This window comes from Bolinopsis microptera, chromosome 4 (assembly GCF_026151205.1).
Source record: "Bolinopsis microptera isolate Bmic1 chromosome 4, MBARI_Bmic_1.0, whole genome shotgun sequence".
NCBI classification, from domain to species: domain Eukaryota; kingdom Metazoa; phylum Ctenophora; class Tentaculata; order Lobata; family Bolinopsidae; genus Bolinopsis; species Bolinopsis microptera.
In genome coordinates this window covers 5285694-5310243 of record NC_087075.1, presented here as the reverse complement: position 1 = coordinate 5310243, position 24550 = coordinate 5285694, and the positions used below count along the sequence as shown (strand labels likewise).

Genomic DNA, 24550 nt, shown 5'->3' with positions numbered 1-24550 from the left:
GTTCAACAATCAACTAGACGCGCGTCTTGGCAAGTTATAAACGTAAAAGCCTTTTGCAGGCGAATTTCATTTAACGCAGGCGAATTTCATTTAACGAATGTTAATACTTGGAGGACTTCGCCGCTTAGACGCGCAAACTATCATTCTTGCTTCGCTTCGCATCGTCGAGCTAGCAACGATCTCGATGGGTTGAAATCGTCAATCAAGTTGATACTTGATTGACGATGTCAATCCTTCGCAGCTCGGCCCAGTTTTTGGATGCGCGTCGCGACCCAGTTAACCATGTCACATGTGCTTTCGCGCCACAGTAAGCGCAAGGGCTCTGGTAAGATGTAAGAGCAAGTTGGTATTGGTTAGTCCATAATTGATTGTTGTCAGATAAAAATGGTTTGTTAAAAAAAGAAATAAAACACCGCACATCGGATGCTAACTCAACTGATCTTGGTTTGTAACTGGAACAACACATTTTAATAAGTAATTTAAATACTACGCAAATTATTAATCGAACTTCAAAACACAACACAGCTTACCAAGACTAAATTAATCGAATAATAAAACTAGCAAACTTAAATTAAATAATGTCTTAATTAGTGCGGTGGTGCGTTTGGAGTTGCTCAAGCCAATTTTAAAAGAACATCATGAGATTTGGCTAAAACTATCATGGTTAAACTCAAAACTGCTGCCCGCGTGGTACTTCCCGATGTTCTTAGAGATATTAATAAGGTGAACAAAGTCACGTGACAAAGTTAATGTCATGGTGACACCAAAACTCTGAACACGTGATCTATTGTGTAACAATTGAGATTAATCCACAAAAATTAAGCTGTCTGCTCGATGACGACTACAGTTGATTATGATGCCATCATTATGTATCATAATACGATGAATGTTAATAATTTAATTTTACAACACAGTTTTAAAATCTAAACATTTCAAAATAATTTAATTTGATGCTAAATCTAAATTAAAATAATAAGTTCCATAGCATTCATGGAGAAATGTACATTGAGGTCAAATATTAAGTAAAATTTAAAAATTTGCAGAAGTTAATTTTGGGATAAATTAACGTTTAAAATACTAAAATCGAAGCTTAAATTTAAAGGAAGTTTTCAAATGTTTACAGCCACAAAAAAAAACAATCATATTCATTCTAACCGAAAATTAAAACATTGTTAGTCAAAAAGAGTTAACAACTCGACTTGAAAATTAAAATTAAAATTTGGCAGGTCGTTTGCACACAATTGAAATGGGACATTTACAATTCTAAAATCTACATATATCTCCGCGCACGATAACGTAGCCACGTTTCGGGTATAATCTTAATCAAGGATTTAAGTTAAACATTAAGTAATTAATAAATATTATCCAACTGTTAATCGTTAAATAAAATAAATTTTAAATCAAATAAATAAACATTCTCAACATTATTACGTCCGAGCTGTTTCATCATTTGATTTCCGTCTCTAACAGTCTAATAATCGAATTCTCACTAAGTTAATCAAATTAATTAACTAATCAACTAATCAAGTAACTAATTAAGTCAACTAATCTAACACACCCCTAATGATATCTATTAATCCCGCCTGGATCAGGAGCTAATTAGAATAGGGCTATCACAAGGACTTTGTCTCCGCAAACCACTCGCTCCATTTAACGGGCTCTCTGGCTCAGGAATCGGCTCGAAGTCGAAGGTGAAGTAGGGCATGTTGATGGATTTACTGGAAAATGGTTCTTGAGGACTCTCTGGTCCGTACTCGGGAGTGTCTTCAGATGCAGAGCGAGGTAGCGGCTGTTTCTCTGCTTTGTCCACTCTGGGGGATGTCGGGGTGAGAGACTGGGGTGGGGGGAGGGAGTGAAAGACTGGAGTGGGGGGAGGGAGGGGTGAGAGACTGGGGTGGGGGGAGGGAGGGGTGAGAGACTGGGGTGGGGGGAGGGAGGGGTGAGAGACTGGGGTGGGGGAGGGAGGGATGAGAGACTGGGGTGGTGAGGGGTGAGAGACTGGGGTGGGGGGAGGGAGGGGTGAGAGACTGGGGTGGGGGGAGGGAGGGGTGAGAGACTGGGGTGGTGAGGGGTGAGAGACTGGGTTAAGGGATGTCGGGGTGAGAGACTGGGGTGGGGGGAGGGAGGGGTGAAAGACTGTGGGCCGGGGAGGGGGGGGGGGGGGAACTTCCACAGATCCAGACTTAAGCACTAAGCAGTAATACAAAAAAGCGGATAGTTGATAAAAATATAAAGATATAACAAAAGATGTACCCACCTTCCCAAATCTAGGGAGAAAGAAGATTTGGTGAGACTAGACGGAGTTTTCAGGAATTGGTCCGGACTGGCCTCTTCTCCGACAGTGGCGGCGTGTTTTGGCGGGTGTTTCGGTGGTGAGTGCTTTGGCGGCGAGTGCGGAATGTAGTTGACGTCAGAAGAGAAGTCTACTGCTGTAGTCCGCTTGAAAAGCTTACCTGAAAAGTAATTCATCCTGTTAATTAATTCCGCCGAGTTACCCTGGCTTACATAGCTCCATTTATCCGCAAATGCAAATTTTTTGTGGCCTTCTATTTGACGACAGTTGCTTGGCCAAACTTGGGGCCGTGATGTCAGAAAAACCGACTTTAGGTTTGGCATGTATCCATCAGATAACCAATAAAAAAGAAATGATACCCACGTTTGGAACTCTTTTCCATCAGCTGAGACAGCTGCAGTAAAGAGGGAGGTTTAGGACTGTCGGGAGAAGGTATTTCCAAGTGATCTGGTAAAGGTATTTTAGGTATTTTGAGAGTTTCAAGGTTTCAGTACTTTTAAAGTTTCAATAATTTTTAATGGTTACAAGCTAATTATAGGTAATTACAATTAATTATTTACCAGCGCTGAGTAGAGGAGATATGTAGGTAGGTAGTGAGGTTGAAGCGATGTCCAGGGCGTGTGAAGTGTAGGAGGGTTTGTAGAACGACATCCTCCGTGGTACTCCTTGCCCGTACAGAGCTGGTTTTTTAATCGGTTAATTGGTTAATTGGTTATTAGGGAGTTGATAGATTGCTGGATGTTGAAGTGTTTTTAATTTGAGAGTTTTTTGTGTTTGTGATACGAGACAAGTAAAAAATCAAACAAGAAACACAAGATTATGAATAGAAGATCACCTAAATATCATTTAAACAGACTTAACAAATTACGTAATTGATCTACAAATTACGTAATTGATTGATAAAGTACTGGATTACCTTCAGGAGGACCCTCGTGAGAGAAGGACGCCTGTCGGAGACCCTTATATCTGTTCTTGTTACGTATTGACACTTCGTGCCTCAACAAGGCCCGGTGTATAAACTCGTACTGTTCCAACGTCTGTACCATCCCTCCTCTAAATAAATAAATAGATAAATAAATTAATAACATTTAAATAGATCAGAAACACGTTAAATAGGTATTTCTTCCCGCAGTTATAATAAGAGATGATACTAAGGAGCTTATAATGCTCGGAGCACGAGGCAACCCTCCACAGTAGAAGATAAAATCAAATAATTGGTTATTTATTTTATAACTTAATCAAGTATTTAAAGTAAGTATCAACTAACTAGTAAATAACTTAATCAATGTTTAATGAACAGATACAGTAGGAATCAGTAAGTTGGATGACCGACCTGTCGAGTCTCATGCTGGCAACTATCTTGAGGACATCAACAACTCTGTCGTGTTTGATCGCTTGTATACCTATATCAACCGCTATAAAACATCCCGTACGACCTAAACCTGGACAAACACAGAAGTGATTAGAGTGAAATAAATAGTATAATTAAACACTAATTACCATAAAGGATAACTCGTGTAATTGATCTAGTGGGTCTGAACTCTCTAACCATTACCCAAAGAATCACTTTTCATACCTGAACCCGTTACTCGGGAGATTTGCTGAACGAGACGGACAAATATTCGTAAGACGTGTGTAACTGAATCAGTTAATAACTAAGCCAATGTTTTCACGAAACAGAGGTCGAAATTAGTCAAAAATCTTTCTCAAATGCCACTTATTGAAATAAGCACTGAAATCACCGACTCAAGCAATATCAATGAAACAAATCTCAAAGTCCATCTTATGGAAATTTTGTCTCCTTACTCAACTGTAATTCCTCAAAATACCAGAGCCTCCATATTCACTGCCACCGTTCACTTAATATTCAACCAAACACCCCACAGTATATTCAATTTCAAGAAAGGCGCTCAATTGTGTGTGCATTTATTTCCTTCGCTGTTCCGAAGAGCGAAATAGCTTCACCGAAGATATGCGTCAACGTAATTCAAATGCACGAAACTTAAACAATTTTACTATCAATTTGGTGAGAACCTCGCGAATTAGTCATAATTAAGATTTAAGGATACCCCCGGCCCTGACTTCAAGGAAAGATGAATGTTTTCATTAATTTCTGTACAATTATGACGGTCCATGATGATGGATCTATAATTTAATTTTAATCATGTGTGTAATCCTGTGTAATCCGATTGAGGGGGTAGGGGGGGGGGGGGGGTCGCTAACCTGCACTGCAGTGAACGACGAGAGGAGAACTGCCGACCTGCCATATCCCATGAACACAAGACAGGACAGCTAAAAGGGTTCTGGAGCTGTCTGGAACACCCTGGTCCGGCCACGACCACATCCACAGGTGACAGAGTCTGTGTACCTCCTGTCAGTGAAGAGGGGTTAGTTACTGAGGGAAGGGGCCGGAGAGGGGTTAGTGACGGAGAGGGAGGGGTTGGCAACTGAAGGGAGGGGCCGGGGAGGGGTTAGTTACAGAGGGGGAGGGGTTGGAAATTACTGAGGGGAGGGGCCGGGGGACTTAATAGGGATATGGTAGTAGAGAAACTTTACAGTGGTATTGAGAACACCGAAACAAAGAAACAAAAAAAAGAAAAGAAAAAAGAACACTCACCAATCCGTCAGTGATAAGCATGGAGGTGACAGTGAACCCCTCGTACTCAGTGCTGTCTCTAACAGTTACAGTGTAGCTTCCGTAAGTACCTACTGACTCAGGCCAGTAAATGGAACATTTGTTTCGCCCCTTTTCCTGAAGAGTATGAGGTTTTTGAAAAACAAAAAAGACTACTGAAAATTGTTTCATTGAGACGGGAAAAAGTTAATCAAAATGATTAGTTACCGTGTAATTACCAAATGGATACTTTGCATAAAATCCCCGAACAATAATCTCGTCTTACTTGCAGTTTTGTAATCATTACGATTGTGTTAACGTTTTCTTGCCACACTAATCTCCAGAAGTCGTTAACTGTGTTCTTCAGGGGGCCTTGAGTTCCGATGTACACTCTCGGCAAACCTTTGTATCCCTATAAATTAAATAATAAATAAATAACATAATATAAATTAAATAATAAATAAATAACATCAAGTTAAGACTTGGTATCTAATTCATTGTAATATAACTCGAGATGAGTTATTTGCAAGTATTTCACAATGAAAAATGTTGTTTGTAGTTGGAATGCTTAGGATTTTAAACGAAATTTAATCTTTAATTTCTTATTCGATATTTCCATATTATGTCCCTAACTATATCTTTTTTGGGTATATTTTTAATGTCGATTGTCGAAGCGTCACAATAAATGTTAGAATTTATTTATTTATTATACCTTGAGGTAGTTAGCGTTGATGTAATCCTCTGGTATTTCAGCAGTTTTTAACTTGACCCTCGTATGTATATCTGAAAAGTTTTTAAACATGTCGCTTGATTCATCATTGGTTTTATTTAAAAAAAATCTCCCTTGATGAAATTTCGAATCTATCAGTGTGTTTTGATGCTATTAAATGTTCGATGGTCTTATGCCATATATTGCAATCCTATCTCAAGACACAAAAGTCAAGCCCAATGGATTTGGCAGCACGCCAAAATTTGGTTTTTTAGTTCATGCATTGTGGAGCACATCACACAATATGGTCCAGTGTCCACATACTTGGCCTAATGCGATCAGTTTGTAAGGGTTCACAAATCTCCTAACGTTTCATGAGTCAAGAAATAATTTTCCACGTGTAACACATTAGGGCGTGGCACTTTGAGCATGACCATTAATGAACCAGAGTTTAAATCGATTATAAAGCCCAATAGGAGCGTATGTGCCGAGTGGAAAGTATCGGCTGGGATCTGCTGTTATTTGTGTGGACTGGTCACTGGACTAATATATCATACACTTTACAGAACTGTCTACATCTTCATAATATATATAATGGTTTCCTGGCAGAAGGTATAAAGCTACCTAATTGCAACAATGTTTTGGGTGTGGTCACGCGCGCTGCTATTTATCGCGCGCCATCACCTTGAGATAGGGTACTTTATCAACAAAAACATAATTCGCGCGCGCTCATTTTTTCGTAAAATAGACAAATGTGTCCCAAACAAAGGTTATAAATAATCGAGAACGTAATTTTGATATTATTATATATCCGTCGAGTACGAGAACATTAAAATGAGTTGCAAAAACTGCGTTAGAATCAATATAGTAATATATATAATACTCCACACTTACTAGGGAGGACTCCTTTATATCTGTTCTTCATCGAACTTTTCTTCACGGTTCTGGTCTCTTCGTTTGTTGGCATAGACTGAAATAATACATCGCATCACAATACAATCGAAGTAAAGTAAGAAAAGTAAGAAAAGTTTTAAAAAAGTAAGAAAAAGTAAAGTAACATAAAATCTTGGGAAAGAGGTGACATAAAATGGTAACGGTTGCGGAAAAATGTAACGCCAAGGGATAATTCAGGTATAACGTAGAAGGGAGGGGGTTTGGAAATGCTTACTGTAATGTTAATTACACAATAGTGTTTTTTATGGGAAACATTGAATTGCAAGGAAATTTAAAACTTTCTGGATGTGGAGTCTGCAAAGTTAATAATCTGGCTAACATAATATCAAGTTTTAATACTTTCAACACTACTATATAACAAATAATTTGAGCATGAATACGAAGTTGTTACTTTGAAACGTCGTTCATCCTAACAGTGCAGTATCATTTGTTGCAAAAAATCAGAATAATCAGAAAGTATTTGGAACTCCCAAAAACTGTCTATAATATCAAGTGAACGATAATTATTCACACAAAACGGTGGCTGTTACAAAGGCAAACATGGAGTTGTAGGGTGAGTTATGTGCCTCGCCGGGCTAAAGTAGTGGATGTCCTTGCTGTACGGCAAGTTAAACAAGGAACTGAAACTACTAGGTTCCGTACAGACTCAACTCTGCACCCATGCCCATATGTTCATTATATGCAAGCCTCTTGATTTATAATCACAACTCAGAGTTGAACTAACCGAGAATTCAGCGTAAAGAAGGGCAGGGTTATCCAATCTTTGTCGTAGCTGTAGCGGCGTCAGCGGGTTAGTTCTGGATTGTAACGCCTCCTTTATACTGAAATAGAGGTGACTCGTTAGTTACAGTAGAAAATAGTAGTTACACTATTTAGTACTAAAGCTATCTTAAGCAAGGGAAGGGAACCTTATTTATTAGCCTGGAGGGGGATTTGTTTAAAACATAGAAGTGATACGAAAAGTTGTTTTAGCAGGAGCTTTCAAAATACATATTGAGTAAATCGTCTTCAGCTTATTTGTTAGGACGCCTGCCAGCGCCTGACAGTGATTTTAGGTTTTCTTTGGTAAATACTGAAAGCTGATTGGTTAACCAGCTGACAAGTTTCATAAAAATCTAGATATATAGCTACTAGTTGCTAACTATTAGCTATAGACCAACATTTCATTTTCTGTACGTGTTTTACCAGTTATTAGTTACTTTTTACCGGCCCATCCCGCATACAATTCCCTCTTCTTCACTTCACACTTCACACTTCACACTTCACACTTCACTACTAATCAGAACGTGCCACAAAACAACCAATCAAAGCACAGTATTCACACCATGTGACAGCCATTACTTCTTCCAACCAATCAGAGCACAGTATTCACACCACGCGACATGAAACAGTTCATTGTGTTCACTTCACCAGCTGTTCCGACCTAGTTCATAACAGTGTGAAATGCACAAAAAGGTTTGACTAGTTACTTCCCCGCCAAACTTCACTGCTATCTTTCTTAAGAGTCACGTGATACTGAGATAGTTAGTCACGTGATAGTAGCAGGATGGTGCGAAGAGCCAGAATATGAGTTAAACTTTATCTTAATTAACAGACATTTTTATATAATTGTTGTAAACTGGATCATATAAGATATATAACGATTTAAAAATCAATATAAATATATTTAACCATCTAATATATATATTTAACCAGCAATTATTCAACTATATAACAGGTATTTAAGAAATATCTGCATATTCAGACACACCCTTATTGAATCCACAATATGTGGATACTGGCGAGGCGGTAAATTTCTCAATGCCCATTAATGACAATGTCAGTATTGCACAAATTTGTAATACTGAGATTAAAGTGGTCGTTACATCCACCACCGTGCATGTACATAACATTAATGATAATAATATTGTGCACTAGGAATTTACAGTGTATACGGTAAACAATACAACTATGTACATTATGGAGTCTGCAGACTATAAATATGCGTGTAACATACATAATACCCAGTTAAGTTATGTGTAATGTTGCAGTACCTTGTTGTATTTAACTTTGTTTATGGTCCGTTTCACTCTTTTTTTTTTTTTTTTTTTTTTTTTTAAAGAGAGGCTGGGCCTGGTTGGCCCACGAGAGGATAGCATATGGATGCTTTGCCTACCTCTGGGGTATGGCAGTCCTGTGGGAGGATGCCAGTGGAATCAAGATGTGTAATCACGGATGATGGTGAGTGTTGTGGGGTGTGTTATAGATAAACGGTTAAGTGGTGGTTGAGTGTGGAAGAGAGGGGCGAAACAAGACGGCGTTAAAGTAGTCGCTATGTTACACCTGTCTGGTCCAACTCCTCCGGCACCACTAAGCGTTTAGTGTGGTTCGTAAAGTTGACAATGGTGGAGATGTGTTGGTTGTCGAATATGTCATTGACAGAGAGGTAGTAGTCCCGGAAATATTGACCTCTTATTTGGGCAATAGCCGGGCACTGTCCGAGAAAGTAACTCTGTTATGTTTATGCCCTACATTTTGTACCTTGTATTAGTAGTGGGCATTGGTTTGGTTGTACGCTATTTCAGTTGTTTTAGTTTCTATAAAGTTATAGCTAACGTCTCACATTTTTACTTTTTACTTACGGGTATATGGCCCCCAGAATATAGGTGGCCCCCAAAATATAGGTCATGTTAGTGGATACATTTCTAACCAAGATAAGCGATACTAATGGGATCTGTTACTGCTAGGTTGGAGTAAAACATGTAACTTATGTTTCTGGATAAAAATTTTGGACCTACATGAGGTATTTTGGTATATTTGGTCATGACAGCGAAAGATTTAAACGATGTTGTCATTTTCTAGAGGGGTAAATATGGCGAAAAATTGTCATGACAAAAATCTGTCCAACACATGCCATTAAGACTACTGGTATGAGTATAAGTATTATTTTAAGCTATCTTTTCATCGAGACATCTGCAAACTGACAATTTGGAAAAAAGTTATGGCCACCACAATTTTACGGGCCCCCAGAATATAGGTCTATACGACCCCCAGAATATAGGTTGGTCAAAAACCCTGAACATGCCCAAAACCATGCTTTGGGATGCTCTACTTGTAGCTACTAGTCTCCTGAACCCACATATCAAGTTTTATCAAAATTGGATAAAAATTGGCCGAGTTATGGGATAAAAACAAAAACCATATGCCCATATTTGGGCATACGCACCGAATTTGATCGATTTTGGTCCATAAATTGGTCAAATATCAATATTGTTGAATGAAACCAACTTTATATGGAAGGTAAGCATATATTACACATTCTCTATGATTATCAGCTCAATATCTACCTAACTGTGGATTCTGTGTTCAAATAATCGCAAAAAATGAACAAAATCGCCCATATCTCAAACTGACTTCGCTCAAAACAATAGAACTCAATAGGGTTTCAATATTTTCACATGAAATTTTCAGAATCAACGTAGAATTGTCTCATGACCTTAAGTTTTGGGACAGAATTTTGAGTTAGGCCTTTAAAAAAATTTGGCGGCCAAAAATGTCTGATTTACAGTCATTGAGGTGCACATTGTATTGATACAGATAAAAACAGCCCCCCTCAATCATATCTAGGGACACTCCTTCAATCTTATTTAAGTATTTAGTTAAGACCCCTACTAAATGAGTGCATGAAAGCTTTTAAACAAGTAAAATTAAAGATTTTACTCATCACGGGTATATGGCCCCCAGAATATAGGTTTTTAAAAAAAAATAGCGACCAAGATTCTGCATTTTCTCTGTCACCCTGAGCATTAAGGAATGTGGGGTAGTGATAAGAAACAGTTAAAGAACATATGCTGAAGAGATGGCATCATCAAAATGTATGAAGGTGGAGTATTTGAGGACGATTTTTGCATACCTATATTCTGGGGGCCGTAGTTTTTGATTTTTTGCTATTAAGTATACTCTTAACCATTTCAATTTAGTATCTGGAGCCATTGGCATCATCAATACAGTCTCAGCAACATATTCTGACTGCATATAACTGTCTGTGACAATTTTAGAACAACTTAGGAACAGATGTTTGGACCTATATTCTGGGGGCCCTGTTAAAAAATGGTATTTTTACAGGTGAAAAAAAAAAGTACACTTAAAAACCTAATAATTATTTTCAACTACCCAAGAAACATTTAAAGGGTTATGATGTACATATTTACAGCCCTAAACATGCTTAGAAGTAGTTTTAACACCTGTTTCTAAGTGCTCAAAAAACGACCTATATTCTGGGGGCCATATACCCGTAACTTTAAATTATTTTTATTAGGAAAAAGCTTGAGGGAAAATGACAGTTGCATGCATAAAACTAGTTTAAGTCACCAATGCACAATCTGAAGTTTGTGAACCTCAACTAAGCCTTTCACTTGTTATAACTTTATACAAGTGATAATATACCATGTATATTGTATAACGGTATTGTACCGTATTCTGTTTTGGAATTTAAATGGTCACCATTTTTGGAATAAATGACAGTTTTTAAATATAGTACAATGGATTATATTATCACGATTAGTTTTTTATATATTCTATAAATTTTATACTATATATTTAAAGTATAAAGTAAAATAAAGATAATATAAGAACAAGATATTATCAGATATCAAAGAGGTCGGTGTAACTACAAGTAAAGACTGCAAGTAAAACTACTAAGTAAACTGTAATCAAAAGTAAAGTTCCTGTATGGATAGCTTCCTACACTGAACTTCATACTTGTATCGTTATGCACAATATTATTAGGTAATATTATTGGATAACTCTAACTCTAACTAAATATTGAACTTAGGTTAATTGATTACTACTCGGGCCTGCTAGTACATATCAGTACTGCAAGGATAATGTAATAAGTCACATATTACACATATTTACATGTTATCACCCACATCCAGACACATATTGCAGTTCTGGGAGGAAATTGATTTCGGAGGGAATTTTTGGTGCCAAAGAGGAAATTTGTATCTGGGAAGAAAACTTTATGGACGTGGGTATTATCAGTGAACACTATCCTATTCTCTGAACAGCAGAGACCAGAGTAGTGACTTGGTAGTCAGTAGTTTAAGGTTTTTTAAATTTTTATGATTTTTTGTCTAGTAGTATGTTAATATTGTAGTTGATATATAGTTAATATTGTTGTTAATATAGTTAATATTTTTAATAATACAACTCTAATAATAATATATATATATATATTTCATGGCTGGACTTCTACACAATAAAAGAAAGCGGTTGTGATTAGATCTTCGAAAGTCTTTGCATCGTTTATTTACATCAATTCTGAGAAATTATATCATTAAAGTAACTACAACAAATACGAATCATATACAATTGAGAATAAATACAAACTAAAAGCAGTGGGAAAATCTGATGAACTGAAATTTTAAAAAGAAACTGAAAGCCGTTAAAAATGTACTCTTATCTTATCTCTTATCTAAATACTGATAACTGATTCTCGGAAAATCACTTAAAATCACAACAAAAACCTGTAAAATTTATACTTAAGTAAAAAATGTAATATGCACGTCTCTGGAATAATGGTATAACTAAATAAAATCTACAAAATATACTAAAACTAAAACTAAGCTCCGGCAGATTTAAAAAGTAGATGGTTACTATCAAGGGTGTTCATACCCCCAAACCGTTCAAGGGTTTTCAATTGGGTCTGGTAGAACCCCTCTCTAGCTTCCATAGCCTTTTCTTTGTCTGCTTTACTAATATTAGGCTCAAATACTAAAGCGTCTACTATAATGACAGAAAGGTGCTTACTAAGTGAGGAATTATAGCAGGCTATGGTACTAAAATCTAAATCATGATCAATATCTAAAAAATGGTTAACTAATTTACAACTTCTTATACCTTTCTTTATGTGACTCTTATGGTTAGAGAATCTCTTAGGGAGATTTGAGGTAGTATAACCGACATACGACTGTTTACAAGTCTTACACTCCATTAAATAAATGAGGTTATAACTCTGACAAGATATATACTTAGTTATAGGGAAAACTTGTTTAGAATGGTGACTACTAAAATTGGAACAGGGGGACAGGAAATTTTGCTTACAAACATAACATTTACCACAAGCATGGCACCCTGGGTCGACAGCCCCGGGAACCGCCCTTAGACTTTCGGAGTCTGGTTCCTGGATCTGGCTTGCAGTTGTTTCTCTCTCATTATCACAGTTTAAAGTTCCACTGGCACGGTACTTATTGTGTACAAGCATGCCACCGATAGTTTGATTCTTTCGATGACTCACGAATACACTGTCCGCACGTACCAGTTGTATTATATATATATAATTATAATACAACCCTACAACCCCTTACTCCATTTCACTAGAATATCACTATATAAGAGTGTCTAAAGCTAGAGACTTCACCTCTAGTAGTTGAGAGTGTGGGGGAAACTAGTCACGTGGGAGAAAATAGTCACGTGTCAAATGAAAGTGAGAAATTAATAAAACACCAACTAACTGGAGCAGATGTCAACTTTTGAACGTTTAATGGAATGTGTAATCTGATTGAGTCAACAATTTTACGGTATCAAACACATAACACTCAATTAATCAAAGTAACTTGTATGATTCAATCTGATCAAATAATTGAATCTAACAGTTTAAAAGTTTCTATTTATTTCACACTTAAACTCCCTTATTACTTATTATGAATTAAAGACAAATCCCACATTTATCTTTGTAACTCACCCGATGTAACAGCTGTGAATTCATAGAACAATGAGTTTGACGTCACGAACAAGTTATGACGTCAATAAGAAATAGTTGTGATGTCGGTAAGAAACTAAATAGAGAAATAGGCTGGTATGGTGTTACTTTTAGACTGTCGGATAAACAAACCCAATTAACAACCAATTAACATCCAATTAACACCTTTTCTGACAAGATAGACTCCACGTAGACTAGGGAAATAACGGGAAACAACGGGAAACGAAACCATTCAGATCTTGTGATGTTGATAAGAAATAGTCGTGACGTCATTTAGAAATAGTTGTGACGTCATTTAGAAATAGTTGTGACGTCATTTAGAAATAGTCGTGACGTCATTTAGAAATAGTCGTGACGTCATTTAGAAATAGTTGTGACGTCATTTAGAAATAGTTGTGACGTCATTTAGAAATAGTCGTGACGTCATTTAGAAATAGTCGTGAGTCGTGACGTCATTAATACGTTAATAGGCTCATAATTACTTACTTCTGTCTAGACAGCCTGACAGAGTGTATACTGACGTTATCTAATAGTGGAGGTGAAACTGTGGCTGAAGTGCGTGTAATTATCCACATTGTTGAAATACCATGATATTATGTGAATATCCAACTTTATATTTTGTGACCGGACTAATCTTACCATTACCTAGATATATAATAAGCAGTTACATCACTGCTTATAATGTGATAACATTATTTTCACAACTTTGAGTTGTGAAAATAGTTTTATCCAACGAGTTTGACGAGTTGGATAAAACGAGTTATATCCCGAGGTTTGACCGAGGGATATAACTCATGTTATCATATTATAAGCAGTGATGTAAATGCATTCTCTGATGATCTACGAAATGATGTTAGCGAATGCAGCATTTACATCGGAAATTAACGACCGATAATATTACTACATAGAACATTCCAGAGTCAAACTTTCTAGAGGACACATCCTTATCTCTTAAAATTGTTACAGGTCGCTGAGATGTTGCTAATTATTTTAAATTGGTCAAATAAGCTCAGTGAAGCTCACACTCACACAAAACTTGCCACAAATGGGTGACTACTTGTTATTGACATTCTGTAAAATTTTGAAGCAAAAATATTTATCAGAACATAAGTTATACCACTTTCTGTTTTTAAAATAATTAGCAACATCTCAGCGACTAAGGATGGACCAGGGAGATAACAATAGTTACATCCCTCCCAGTTATTGCACCCCTATTTAATGCATTATATTAGCGTAAACAAGAGTGAGATAACAACTTTTACATTATGGACAGTTACACACTGATCATGAGAGAATGTTTGTTATTTATTGAATTATATTGTATTTATAACATATAGGAGGAGTATCACACATGAGATTAACATTACGTTAGTGAATAGAGGTACATGTCGTTTATTGTAAAACTATTTAAATGTAATCACATATTTCATCATAACTAATATATTATTCTGTATAATATAATGGCAATTAATCTTAAGTACAGAATTACATCATTTTGGGAGGACTAACAGTCAAAATACGTCACATCACACACTTTTTTATACGTCAAACTTTGATCAATAGTTAATTACTATATTGAATTGTAATGTAAGATGAAGAGTTTAACTATACGTGAAACGTTGATCAATAGTTAAATATTATATTGAATTGTAATGTAAGATGAAGAGGCGGATTATGGTTAATTGCTAATAATAGTAGTTTGAGTCAAAAATATGGCCAATAGTTAATTATGTAGGTATTATATTATGTAAGTTGCAATAATTATAGTTTTAAATGTCTAATAGTTTGAGTTGTCATGTTATCATATTACTATATTACTCCTAGACACTATTATCATAATTTTATAATAAACAGACTCAACCAGGAAACACTAGCCAACCCGTCATATCTCGTCATATAACTCACACAAATTCAGGAATTCTCCCGCCAATTTTACACATATTTGGATGTATTCCACATACTTAGGATATCTTTCACATATTTAGGATATCTCCCATATATTTGGGATATCTTTCACATACTTAGGATATCTCCAAACCTGGTTAAAACTTCCAAAAAACACACATAAGCAGTGTGTGTGTGTGTTGTGTAACCATGGTAACAGGAACAAAAGAGTATAAATTAGTTCCAGATAGTTATCATTGTTGTCAGGCAACTATTCTAGCTACCCTCAAAATAACACACAGAGAAGTCACGTGATCTAATGATCCATTAATTACTTAATTACCTGGTAATTACGTGTAATTACAGGTGGAGTTGCCGTGATTATGAATTATCAGATTACAAACGAGACTAGAGAGGGGAAGGAAACTAATTATCTAATTAAGGAGGCGTTCCAAACTAATTATATAGTTAACTTATTATCTAATTAGTTCTAATAACATGGTTAGTTCACAGTTCTGCGTGCACGTGCAGTGTAAGTACTAAATACCACGTGCACACGTCATGGCTGCTACTATATAGTACTCGTTTGTTGCCAGAGGTAATTTTGAAGGAGGAGTCAGAACTTGCTCTCTGCAAATTACACATGTTACAGTTAAACTCTACTTCATAGCTAGTATCTGTCTATTGAAAGTATACATAGTTTTAGACGGACAACAGAGGTATTCCAGGGATTTTGTTATCGCAAGATAACATCTTATCTTGTTTCAACAGTCTGAAAAGCAAACAGCCCTCCAACTCAGCGCTCCTTTACACAATACACAACTGTACTACAATATACATTCCATAAATTTTATACCGACATATTTTAATGGGCGGGGATGAAGAACCAAGGCTTTTATATATAATAATAATATGCATGGCATGTACATTGTGCAACCTATTGTACAATATGCATACCTGCAGGGTAGGGTATACAAAGTTATTTGGTGGGCGTGGGATGAACGACCAAGACTGGCATTTAATTGTTATTCTGGTGGTTGCGTAAACTGACATGGAGTCAGTCTGCACGGAGTCAGATGCATGGAATCAGCTGCATAGTATCACATTTTATATTAAGTATATATATTATATAATTTCAAATAGTATTAAGTTACATAAATTGTTGTATTATTATGTAATTCTTGCAAAATCGGGACTGTATTATATCGGGATTTGAATGAAATTAAAGTTTTGATTTAAAGCTCTAAAAGTCTGCAGATCGAGATTCTAGACTTCACAGCTACAAATAAGCTAAAATATTCATTCCCCAAGTGCTTTTACGGCGCTATCAATGATCTTTCAAAATTGTAATAGCCACTTGGCGGCGTTGATAACCTCTTGGTGGCAATAACGTCTTGGCGTCTTCGATAACCTCTTTGCGGCGTCAATAACCTCCTGGCGAGGCACCAACCTTTTGACGGCGTCAATAACATCTTGACGGCAAAACCCGCTAGGGCGACGAAATAGCGCAGTTTCAAACGCCCCTAACCTACCATGGCATTGACGGAGAGTATTCATACCAAATATAGTCATACACGGTATTAGTTACAAAGGATCTAGCAGTTCTAGTAGTTGCAGATATTTATAAAGGAGTAGTTGCAGACATTTACCCAATAAAGGGCCGCGTTGATTTTAAAGTTATTGTATTATTAACAAGGGAGCTGTGGTTGTAGTTGATTCTTAATGTAACTCAGGGAGAGATTACAACATAATATCATGTTGCTAAATGGGATTGTAGTATTGTTTATCATTTACTGTTTATTTATGCGTATGGGGCGGCATCGTTGTAAAAGTTTCCACATATTATATATATTTTAATTAACTACTATAATGAAGCGTCAAACCTATGAGTATAATCTATACTATACATATTACAAACCCTAATTCCTGGATCAATACCTCACCAACTCAACCCTAATAACTGGATCAATACCTCACCAACCCAACCCTAATACCTGGATCAATACCTCACCAACTCAACCCTAATACCTGAATCAATACCTCACAACCCAACCCTAATACCTGGATCAATACCTCCTCAATCCTTGACCCTAATACATGGATTAATACCTGGATCTGATATGAGGGTAGCTCAACACTAAAGTCACGGACGATAATAACAATATACACGTCGTACATATTATAATATATGTTGTACATATAATTATATGTAGTAGTATACAATTATATAAATATACATACACGCGATATACGCTAATACTCACTGTAACAAAGTATAGAACTATTATTAGGGGTGGGCACGGATGGCAATATTTTTGGGTGATGTCATGAATTTTTAAACGGCCCTGTTTTTTGGGTAAAGGGACCTCCAAAATGAAAAAATAACTTGGTTTGGGGTCAAAAAAGCCCAAAATAAATATTTCCCGCCCCGTTTTCGGTTAGCGGGAGGGTCATTTTTGACGTTTTTGACTAAAATTGGCTTTATTTAATTCATTTTCACCTTATACACCTCATTGTTTCCCATGATTGTGAATCATTATTGACAAACCAGGTAGGGTGAATGATTTCAGCCATCTAAAAATTTTCTGAAGACCCCCAGGGTGCCCGTATTCATGGAAACGGGTTGTTTTGAAAAAAAAATTAAGCGAAATCAGCCAAAATGTTTGTTTTTACCCCTTTTTGCCATTCTAAGACTTTTAACATGGCCAAAAGTATCCAGAAAGACCATAATTGTACATTGTAACTTGTATATCAACTATAATAGGTATAAAAACATGATGTTAGGTGTTTTAGTGGTATTTTTGGGCCTTAGCAACGCCTAGCAACGGGGCGTTTTAGGCATTTTAGAGGTTAATACATGTCATTTTAATATCTTACACTCTATTGTTACTAATGAATGTTGATCATTATTAACATACCAGGTAGGGTTGATGATTTGAAGCTTCCAGAGCTCATCTGGAGGCATATTGGGTGCCCGTAACCATGGAAACTCGTCTTTTTTTACGAAAAATTGAGATTTCAGTGAAAATTATTCTTTATAAACCCTATGACAGTTGTGTATTGGGAGATAAAATGGTAACTAATGTCTAACACTTCAGGGAGATAAGTTTTCCCACTATTTAGGCCCTAGCAACCCATAGCAACGACGATTTACATGCAAAATAAGGCATAAAATACCACTATTTGACCCAAAACTGCTGAAAATTGACCTGGGTCATGGTAACAACGGTTTAAAACAGTAAAGTGATTACAATTAAACTATTGATGTTAGGGTTCCTCACTATGTCGGCCCCTAGCAACCCATAGCAACACCTAGTCACGTGAGTCTTGGTCGTACCTTCAATACTGATTGTCTCTGTAAGGTCTGGGTGCCTTTCCTAGCTGGCCAAATCCTGGCAAATCCAGTAACGTGTAGATCCTTTAATAGAACTCATGAAAGTTATGGTTGCAGAATCCCCATTCACACTGAGGACCTCCCTTGGGTATAATGTATCCTCAAACAGCCCTTTTACACAGTTGTTCTTCTTACATGGCAAACTCTCATCAGTATTACCAAACTGAACTTGATCTGGATTACCATGACCAATAGAATGGGGCTGTAAGGGTTCTCACTGCTCTTCAACAACTCTGGGGCTTTTGACTTTTCTGTTACCGGTTTAGCTAGCCAATTGTTTAAACAAGATCTTGTAGAACGTGTGAAGCTTTACATTTTGTAATAACTTCCACCACCTTGGTTTCTTCACACAGCAAGTCAGCTTCCTGCTGGAACACACTCTTGAGTGACTGCTTCTGTTCCAGTAACGTGTAAGTTAATAGGTCATGATATAGGCCAGGAAGGATATGAAGTAGACGATCTGGAGGCTGCTATCATTGGCTATCAGGGTAAAAGTATTGCCCCAGTAAGTGTAGAGGATCTCCAAGTTACCAAGTCAAGCCCCAGAGTTGTTGAAGAGCAGTTAGAACCCTTACAGCCCCATTCTATTGGTCATAGTTATCCAGATCAAGTTTAGTGTGGTGAAACTGATGAGAGTTCGCCTCCTAAGAAGAACAACTGTGTAATAGGGCTGTTTGCAGTGGCGTAACTTAGGGCCCCGCAGACCCCGCTGTGCGGGGGGGCGCCGTATAAGGGGGGCGCAATTTTCCTGAATTTTAGGCTCTTTCACTGAAAAAACGCTTTGTTTGTGTATTTCCCTGTCCAATTTAGCGTTCGGCCGACGCGAAAAAAAATATTTGGGGTACCCTTTTTTGCTTCAGGGGGCGCAAAAAGCTGTAGGGGGGCGAGAAAAAAAGTACCCGACCTTTTTTTTTTTTTTTTTTTTTTTAGGGACAAAAAATTTTAGAGGGGCGCTTTTCGTCACTGAGCGGGGGGGCGCCAACAAGCAAAGTTTCGCCACTGGCTGTTTGAGGATACATTATACCCAAGGGAGGTCCTCAGTGTGAATGGGGATTCTGCAACCATAACTTTCATGAGTTCTATTAAAGGATCTACACGTTACTGGATTTGCCAGGATTTGGCAAGTTAGGAAAGGCACTCATACCTTACAGGCAATCGGTATTGATATGAAGGTACGACCAAGACTCACGTGACTAGGTGTTGCTATGGGTTGCTAGGGGCCTACATAGTGAGGAACCCTAACATCAATAGTTTAATTGTAATCACTTTACTGTTTTAAACCGTTGTTACCATGGCCCAGGTCAATTTTCAGCAGTTTTGGGTCAAATAGTGGTATTTTATGCCTTATTTTGCATGTAAATCGTCGTTGTTATGGGTTGCTAGGGGCCTAAATAGTGGGAAAACTTATCTCCCTGAAGTGTTAGACATTAGTTACCATTTTATCTCCCAATACACAACTGTCATAGGGTTTATAAAGAATAATTTTCACTGAAATCTCAATTTTTCGTAAAAAAAGACGAGTTTCCATGGTTACGGGCACCCAATATGCCTCCAGATGAGCTCTGGAAGCTTCAAATCATCAACCCTACCTGGTATGTTAATAATGATCAACATTCATTAGTAACAATAGAGTGTAAGATATTAAAATGACATGTATTAACCTCTAAAATGCCTAAAACGCCCCGTTGCTAGGCGTTGCTAAGGCCCAAAAATACCACTAAAACACCTAACATCATGTTTTTATACCTTTTATAGTTGGCATACAAGTTACAATATACAATAATCGTCTTTCTGGATACTTTTGGCCATGTTAAAAGTCTTTGAATGGCAAAAAGGGGTAAAAACAAACATTTTGGCTGATTTTGCTTAAATGTTTTTCAAAACGACCCGTTTCCATGGATACGGGCACCCTGGGGGTCTTCAGAAAATTTTTAGATGGCTGAAATCATTCACCCTACCTGGTTTGTCAATAATGATTCACAATCATGGGTAACAATGAGGTGTAAAAGGTGAAAATGAATTAAATAAAGCCAATTTTAGTCAAAAACGTAAAAAATGACCCTCCCGCTAACCGAAAACGGGGCGGGAAATATTTATTTTGGGCTTTTTTGACCCCAAACCAAGTTATTTTTTCATTTTGGAGGTCCCTTTACCCAAAAAACAGGGCCGTTTAAAAATTTGGAAAATTTGCATTTTCGTGCCCACCCCTACTATTATCATAGGCAATACTTGAGCATAAAGCAAACAACTTACACAATACACATTAAACAAAGTTCACACTAATTTAACTAACAATACAGGTTACTAGGTTTTATTAGTTTCTAGTCCTTGTCTCTTACAATGTACACAGTATAGAAGCCCTGTATGTAAAGTATGTAAGTACACAGTATAGGAGCCCTGTATGTAAGTACACAGTATAGGAGCCCTGTATGTAAGTACACAGTATAGGAGCCCTGTATGTAAGTACACAGTATAGGAGCCCTGTATGTAAGTACACAGTATAGGAGCCCTGTATGTAAGTACACAGTATAGGAGCCCTGTATGTAAGTACACAGTATAGGAGCCCTGTATGTAAGTACACAGTATAGGAGCCCTGTATGTAAGTACACAGTATAGGAGCCCTGTATGTAAGTACACAGTATAGGAGCCCTGTATGTAAGTACACAGTATATGAGCCCTGTATGTAAGTACACATTATAGGAGCCCTGTATGTAAGTACACAGTATAGGAGCCCTGTATGTAAGTACACAGTATAGGAGCCCTGTATGTAAGTACACAGTATAGGAGCCCTGTATGTAAGTACACAGTATAGGAGCCCTGTATGTAAGTACACAGTATAGGAGCCCTGTATGTAAGTACACAGTATAGGAGCCCTGTATGTAAGTACAGAGTATAGGAGCCCTGTATATAAGTACACAGTATAGGAGCCCTGTATGTAAGTACACAGTATAGGAGCCCTGTATGTAAGTACACAGTATAGGAGCCCTGTATGTAAGTACACAGTATAGGAGCCCTGTATGTAAGTACACAGTATATGAGCCCTGTATGTAAGTACACAGTATAGGAGCCCTGTATGTAAGTACACATTATAGGAGCCCTGTATGTAAGTACACAGTATAGGAGCCTGTATGTAAGTACACAGTATAGGAGCCCTGTATTTAAGTACACAGTATAGGAGCCCTGTATGTAAGTACACAGTATAGGAGCCCTGTATGTAAGTACACAGTATAGGAGCCCTGTATGTAAGTACACAGTATAAGAGCCCTGTATGTAAGTACAGAGTATAGGAGCCCTGTATGTAAGTACACAGTATAGGAGCCCTGTATGTAAGTACACAGTACAGGAGCCCTGTATGTAAGTACACAGTATAGGAGCCCTGTATGTAAGTACACAGTATAGGAGCCCTGTGTGTAAGTACACAGTTCAGGAGCCCTGTATGTAAGTACACAGTATAGGAGCCCTGTGTGTAAGTACACAGTTCAGGAGCCCTGTATGAAAGTACACAGTATAGGAGCCCTGTGTGTAAGTACACAGTATAGGAGCCCTGTATGTAAGTACACAGTATAGGAGCCCTGTATGTAAGTACACAGTATAGGAGCCCTGTATGTAAGTACACAGTATAGGAGCCCTGTATGTAAGTACACAGTATAGGAGCCCTGTATGTAAGTACACAGTATAGGAGCCCTGTATGTAAGTACACAGTATAGGAGCCCTGTATGTAAGTACACAGTATAGGAGCCCTGTATGTAAGTACACAGTATATGAGCCCTGTATGTAAGTACACAGTATAGGAGCCCTGTATGTAAGTACACAGCATAGGAGCCCTGTATGTAAGTACACAGTATAGCATAGGAGGCCTGTATGTAAGTACACAGTATAGGAGCCCTGTATGTAAGTACACAGTATAGGAGCCCTGTATGTAAGTACACAGCATAGGAGCCCTGTATGTAAGTACACAAAATAGGAGCCCTGTATGTAAGTACACAGTATAGGAGCCCTGTATGTAAGTACACAGTATAGGAGCCCTGTATGTAAGTACACAGTATAGGAGCCCTGTATGTAAGTACACAGTATAGGAGCCCTGTATGTAAGTACACAGTATAGGAGCCCTGTATGTAAGTACACAGTATAGGAGCCCTGTATGTAAGTACACAGTATAGGAGCCCTGTATGTAAGTACACAGTATAGGAGCCCTGTATGTAAGTACACAGTATAGGAGCCCTGTATGTAAGTACACAGTATAGGAGCCCTGTATGTAAGTACACAGTATAGGAGCCCTGTATGTAAGTACACAGTATAGGAGCCCTGTATGTAAGTACACAGTATAGGAGCCCTGTATGTAAGTACACAGTATAGGAGCCCTGTATGTAAGTACACAGTATAGGAGCCCTGTATGTAAGTACACAGTATAGGAGCCCTGTATGTAAGTACACAGTATAGGAGCCCTGTATGTAAGTACACAGTATAGGAGCCCTGTATGTAAGTACACAGTATAGGAGCCCTGTATGTAAGTACACAGTATAGGAGCCCTGTATGTAAGTACACAAGTATAGGAGCCCTGTATGTAAGTACACAGTATAGGAGCCCTGTATGTAAGTACACAGTATTGGAGCCCTGTATGTAAGTACACAGTATTGGAGCCCTGTATGTAAGTACACAGTATAGGAGCCCTGTATGTAAGTACACAGTATAGGAGCCCTGTATGTAAGTACACAGTATAGGAGCCCTGTATGTAAGTACACAGTATAGGAGCCCTGTATGTAAGTACACAGTATAGGAGCCCTGTATGTAAGTACACAGTATAGGAGCCCTGTATGTAAGTACACAGTATAGGAGCCCTGTATGTAAGTACACAGTATAGGAGCCCTGTATGTAAGTACACAGTATAGGAGCCCTGTATGTAAGTACACAGTATAGGAGCCCTGTATGTAAGTACACAGTATAGCATAGGAGGCCTGTATGTAAGTACACAGTATAGGAGCCCTGTATGTAAGTACACAGTATAGGAGCCCTGTATGTAAGTACACAGTATAGGAGGCCTGTATGTAAGTACACAGTATAGGAACCCTGTATGTAAGTACACAGTATAGGAGCCCTGTATGTAAGTACACAGTATAGGAGCCCTGTATGTAAGTACACAGTATAGGAGCCCTGTATGTAAGTACACAGTATAGGAGCCCTGTATGTAAGTAGTAAGTACATAGTATATTAGTTCTATACACACTATAGCAGATGTTGGCCTCTAATGACCACGCCCCTGTCATATTATCCTAGACTACTGTCTTGTACACTGTACTACTACTACAAACACTGTACCAGCACATGTTGTTGCATGTTTTAAACTGCAAGGTGATTGGTTGGACTGGTGGATGCTGCAAGCTGATTGATTGGTTGGTAGCAGTCACGTATTAAACCAAACTTGCAACACCTCCCCGGAGTTTATTATACAACATGAACAATGAACAAAAGAAACTCCTACATTTACAACCTTAAACCTCACTTTAGAACCGCCTGTATTTTACTAAAGTACTGTTTATACATGTAACCTCCCGAGTTCAAGTGGGAATTCAAGAATTGGGATGATTTAGGATCACATGGAAATGTCAAATATTACAGTTTAAAAATCAAAGTTATTTGATGTCAAAGCCCTTGCTAATAGGTAATTTACAGTAAACTGTATTTTTTACTGTATTTTTGCGATCTTTTACTAGTACACATGTAATAATTGTTTAATCGTTAACTGTTTTTACATATTGTACGGTCAAATATCCGGCCATATATTATATATGTATATATGGTATAGTAGTGATAGTAAGTCATGGAGATGAAATGGGAAGGAAGAAGGCAAGTGAAGTTGTTCTGAAGTCGTAGGAAACATGACAAGCTTCAAGGGAAGATGGCAAACGTTTTATTTTTAGAAACCACGCACACAACTGGTACCATATCTAGGTGATATCGAT

The 24550-nt window shown here is 37.6% G+C and overlaps 1 protein-coding gene across 2 annotated transcripts in view; it reads right to left on the bottom strand.

The window, feature by feature from the left end:
• Positions 1 to 419: 419 nt before the first annotated feature.
• LOC134814274 (receptor-type tyrosine-protein phosphatase R-like) overlaps positions 420 to 24550 on the bottom strand; it is a 35012-nt gene continuing 10881 nt past the window's right edge. For both annotated transcript variants that reach the window (XM_063822356.1, XM_063822357.1), the window contains 12 exons: positions 7295 to 7391; positions 6511 to 6586; positions 5620 to 5690; positions 5194 to 5319; positions 4911 to 5045; positions 4517 to 4664; positions 3627 to 3735; positions 3210 to 3346; positions 2854 to 2973; positions 2657 to 2740; positions 2258 to 2453; positions 420 to 1811 (listed from right to left, as the gene is read on the bottom strand). In XM_063822356.1, the coding sequence (XP_063678426.1) occupies positions 1589 to 1811; positions 2258 to 2453; positions 2657 to 2740; positions 2854 to 2973; positions 3210 to 3346; positions 3627 to 3735; positions 4517 to 4664; positions 4911 to 5045; positions 5194 to 5319; positions 5620 to 5690; positions 6511 to 6586; positions 7295 to 7391 (1522 nt within the window). In that variant the 3' untranslated portion in view covers positions 420 to 1588. The remainder of the gene's footprint in view (positions 1812 to 2257; positions 2454 to 2656; positions 2741 to 2853; positions 2974 to 3209; positions 3347 to 3626; positions 3736 to 4516; positions 4665 to 4910; positions 5046 to 5193; positions 5320 to 5619; positions 5691 to 6510; positions 6587 to 7294; positions 7392 to 24550) is intronic.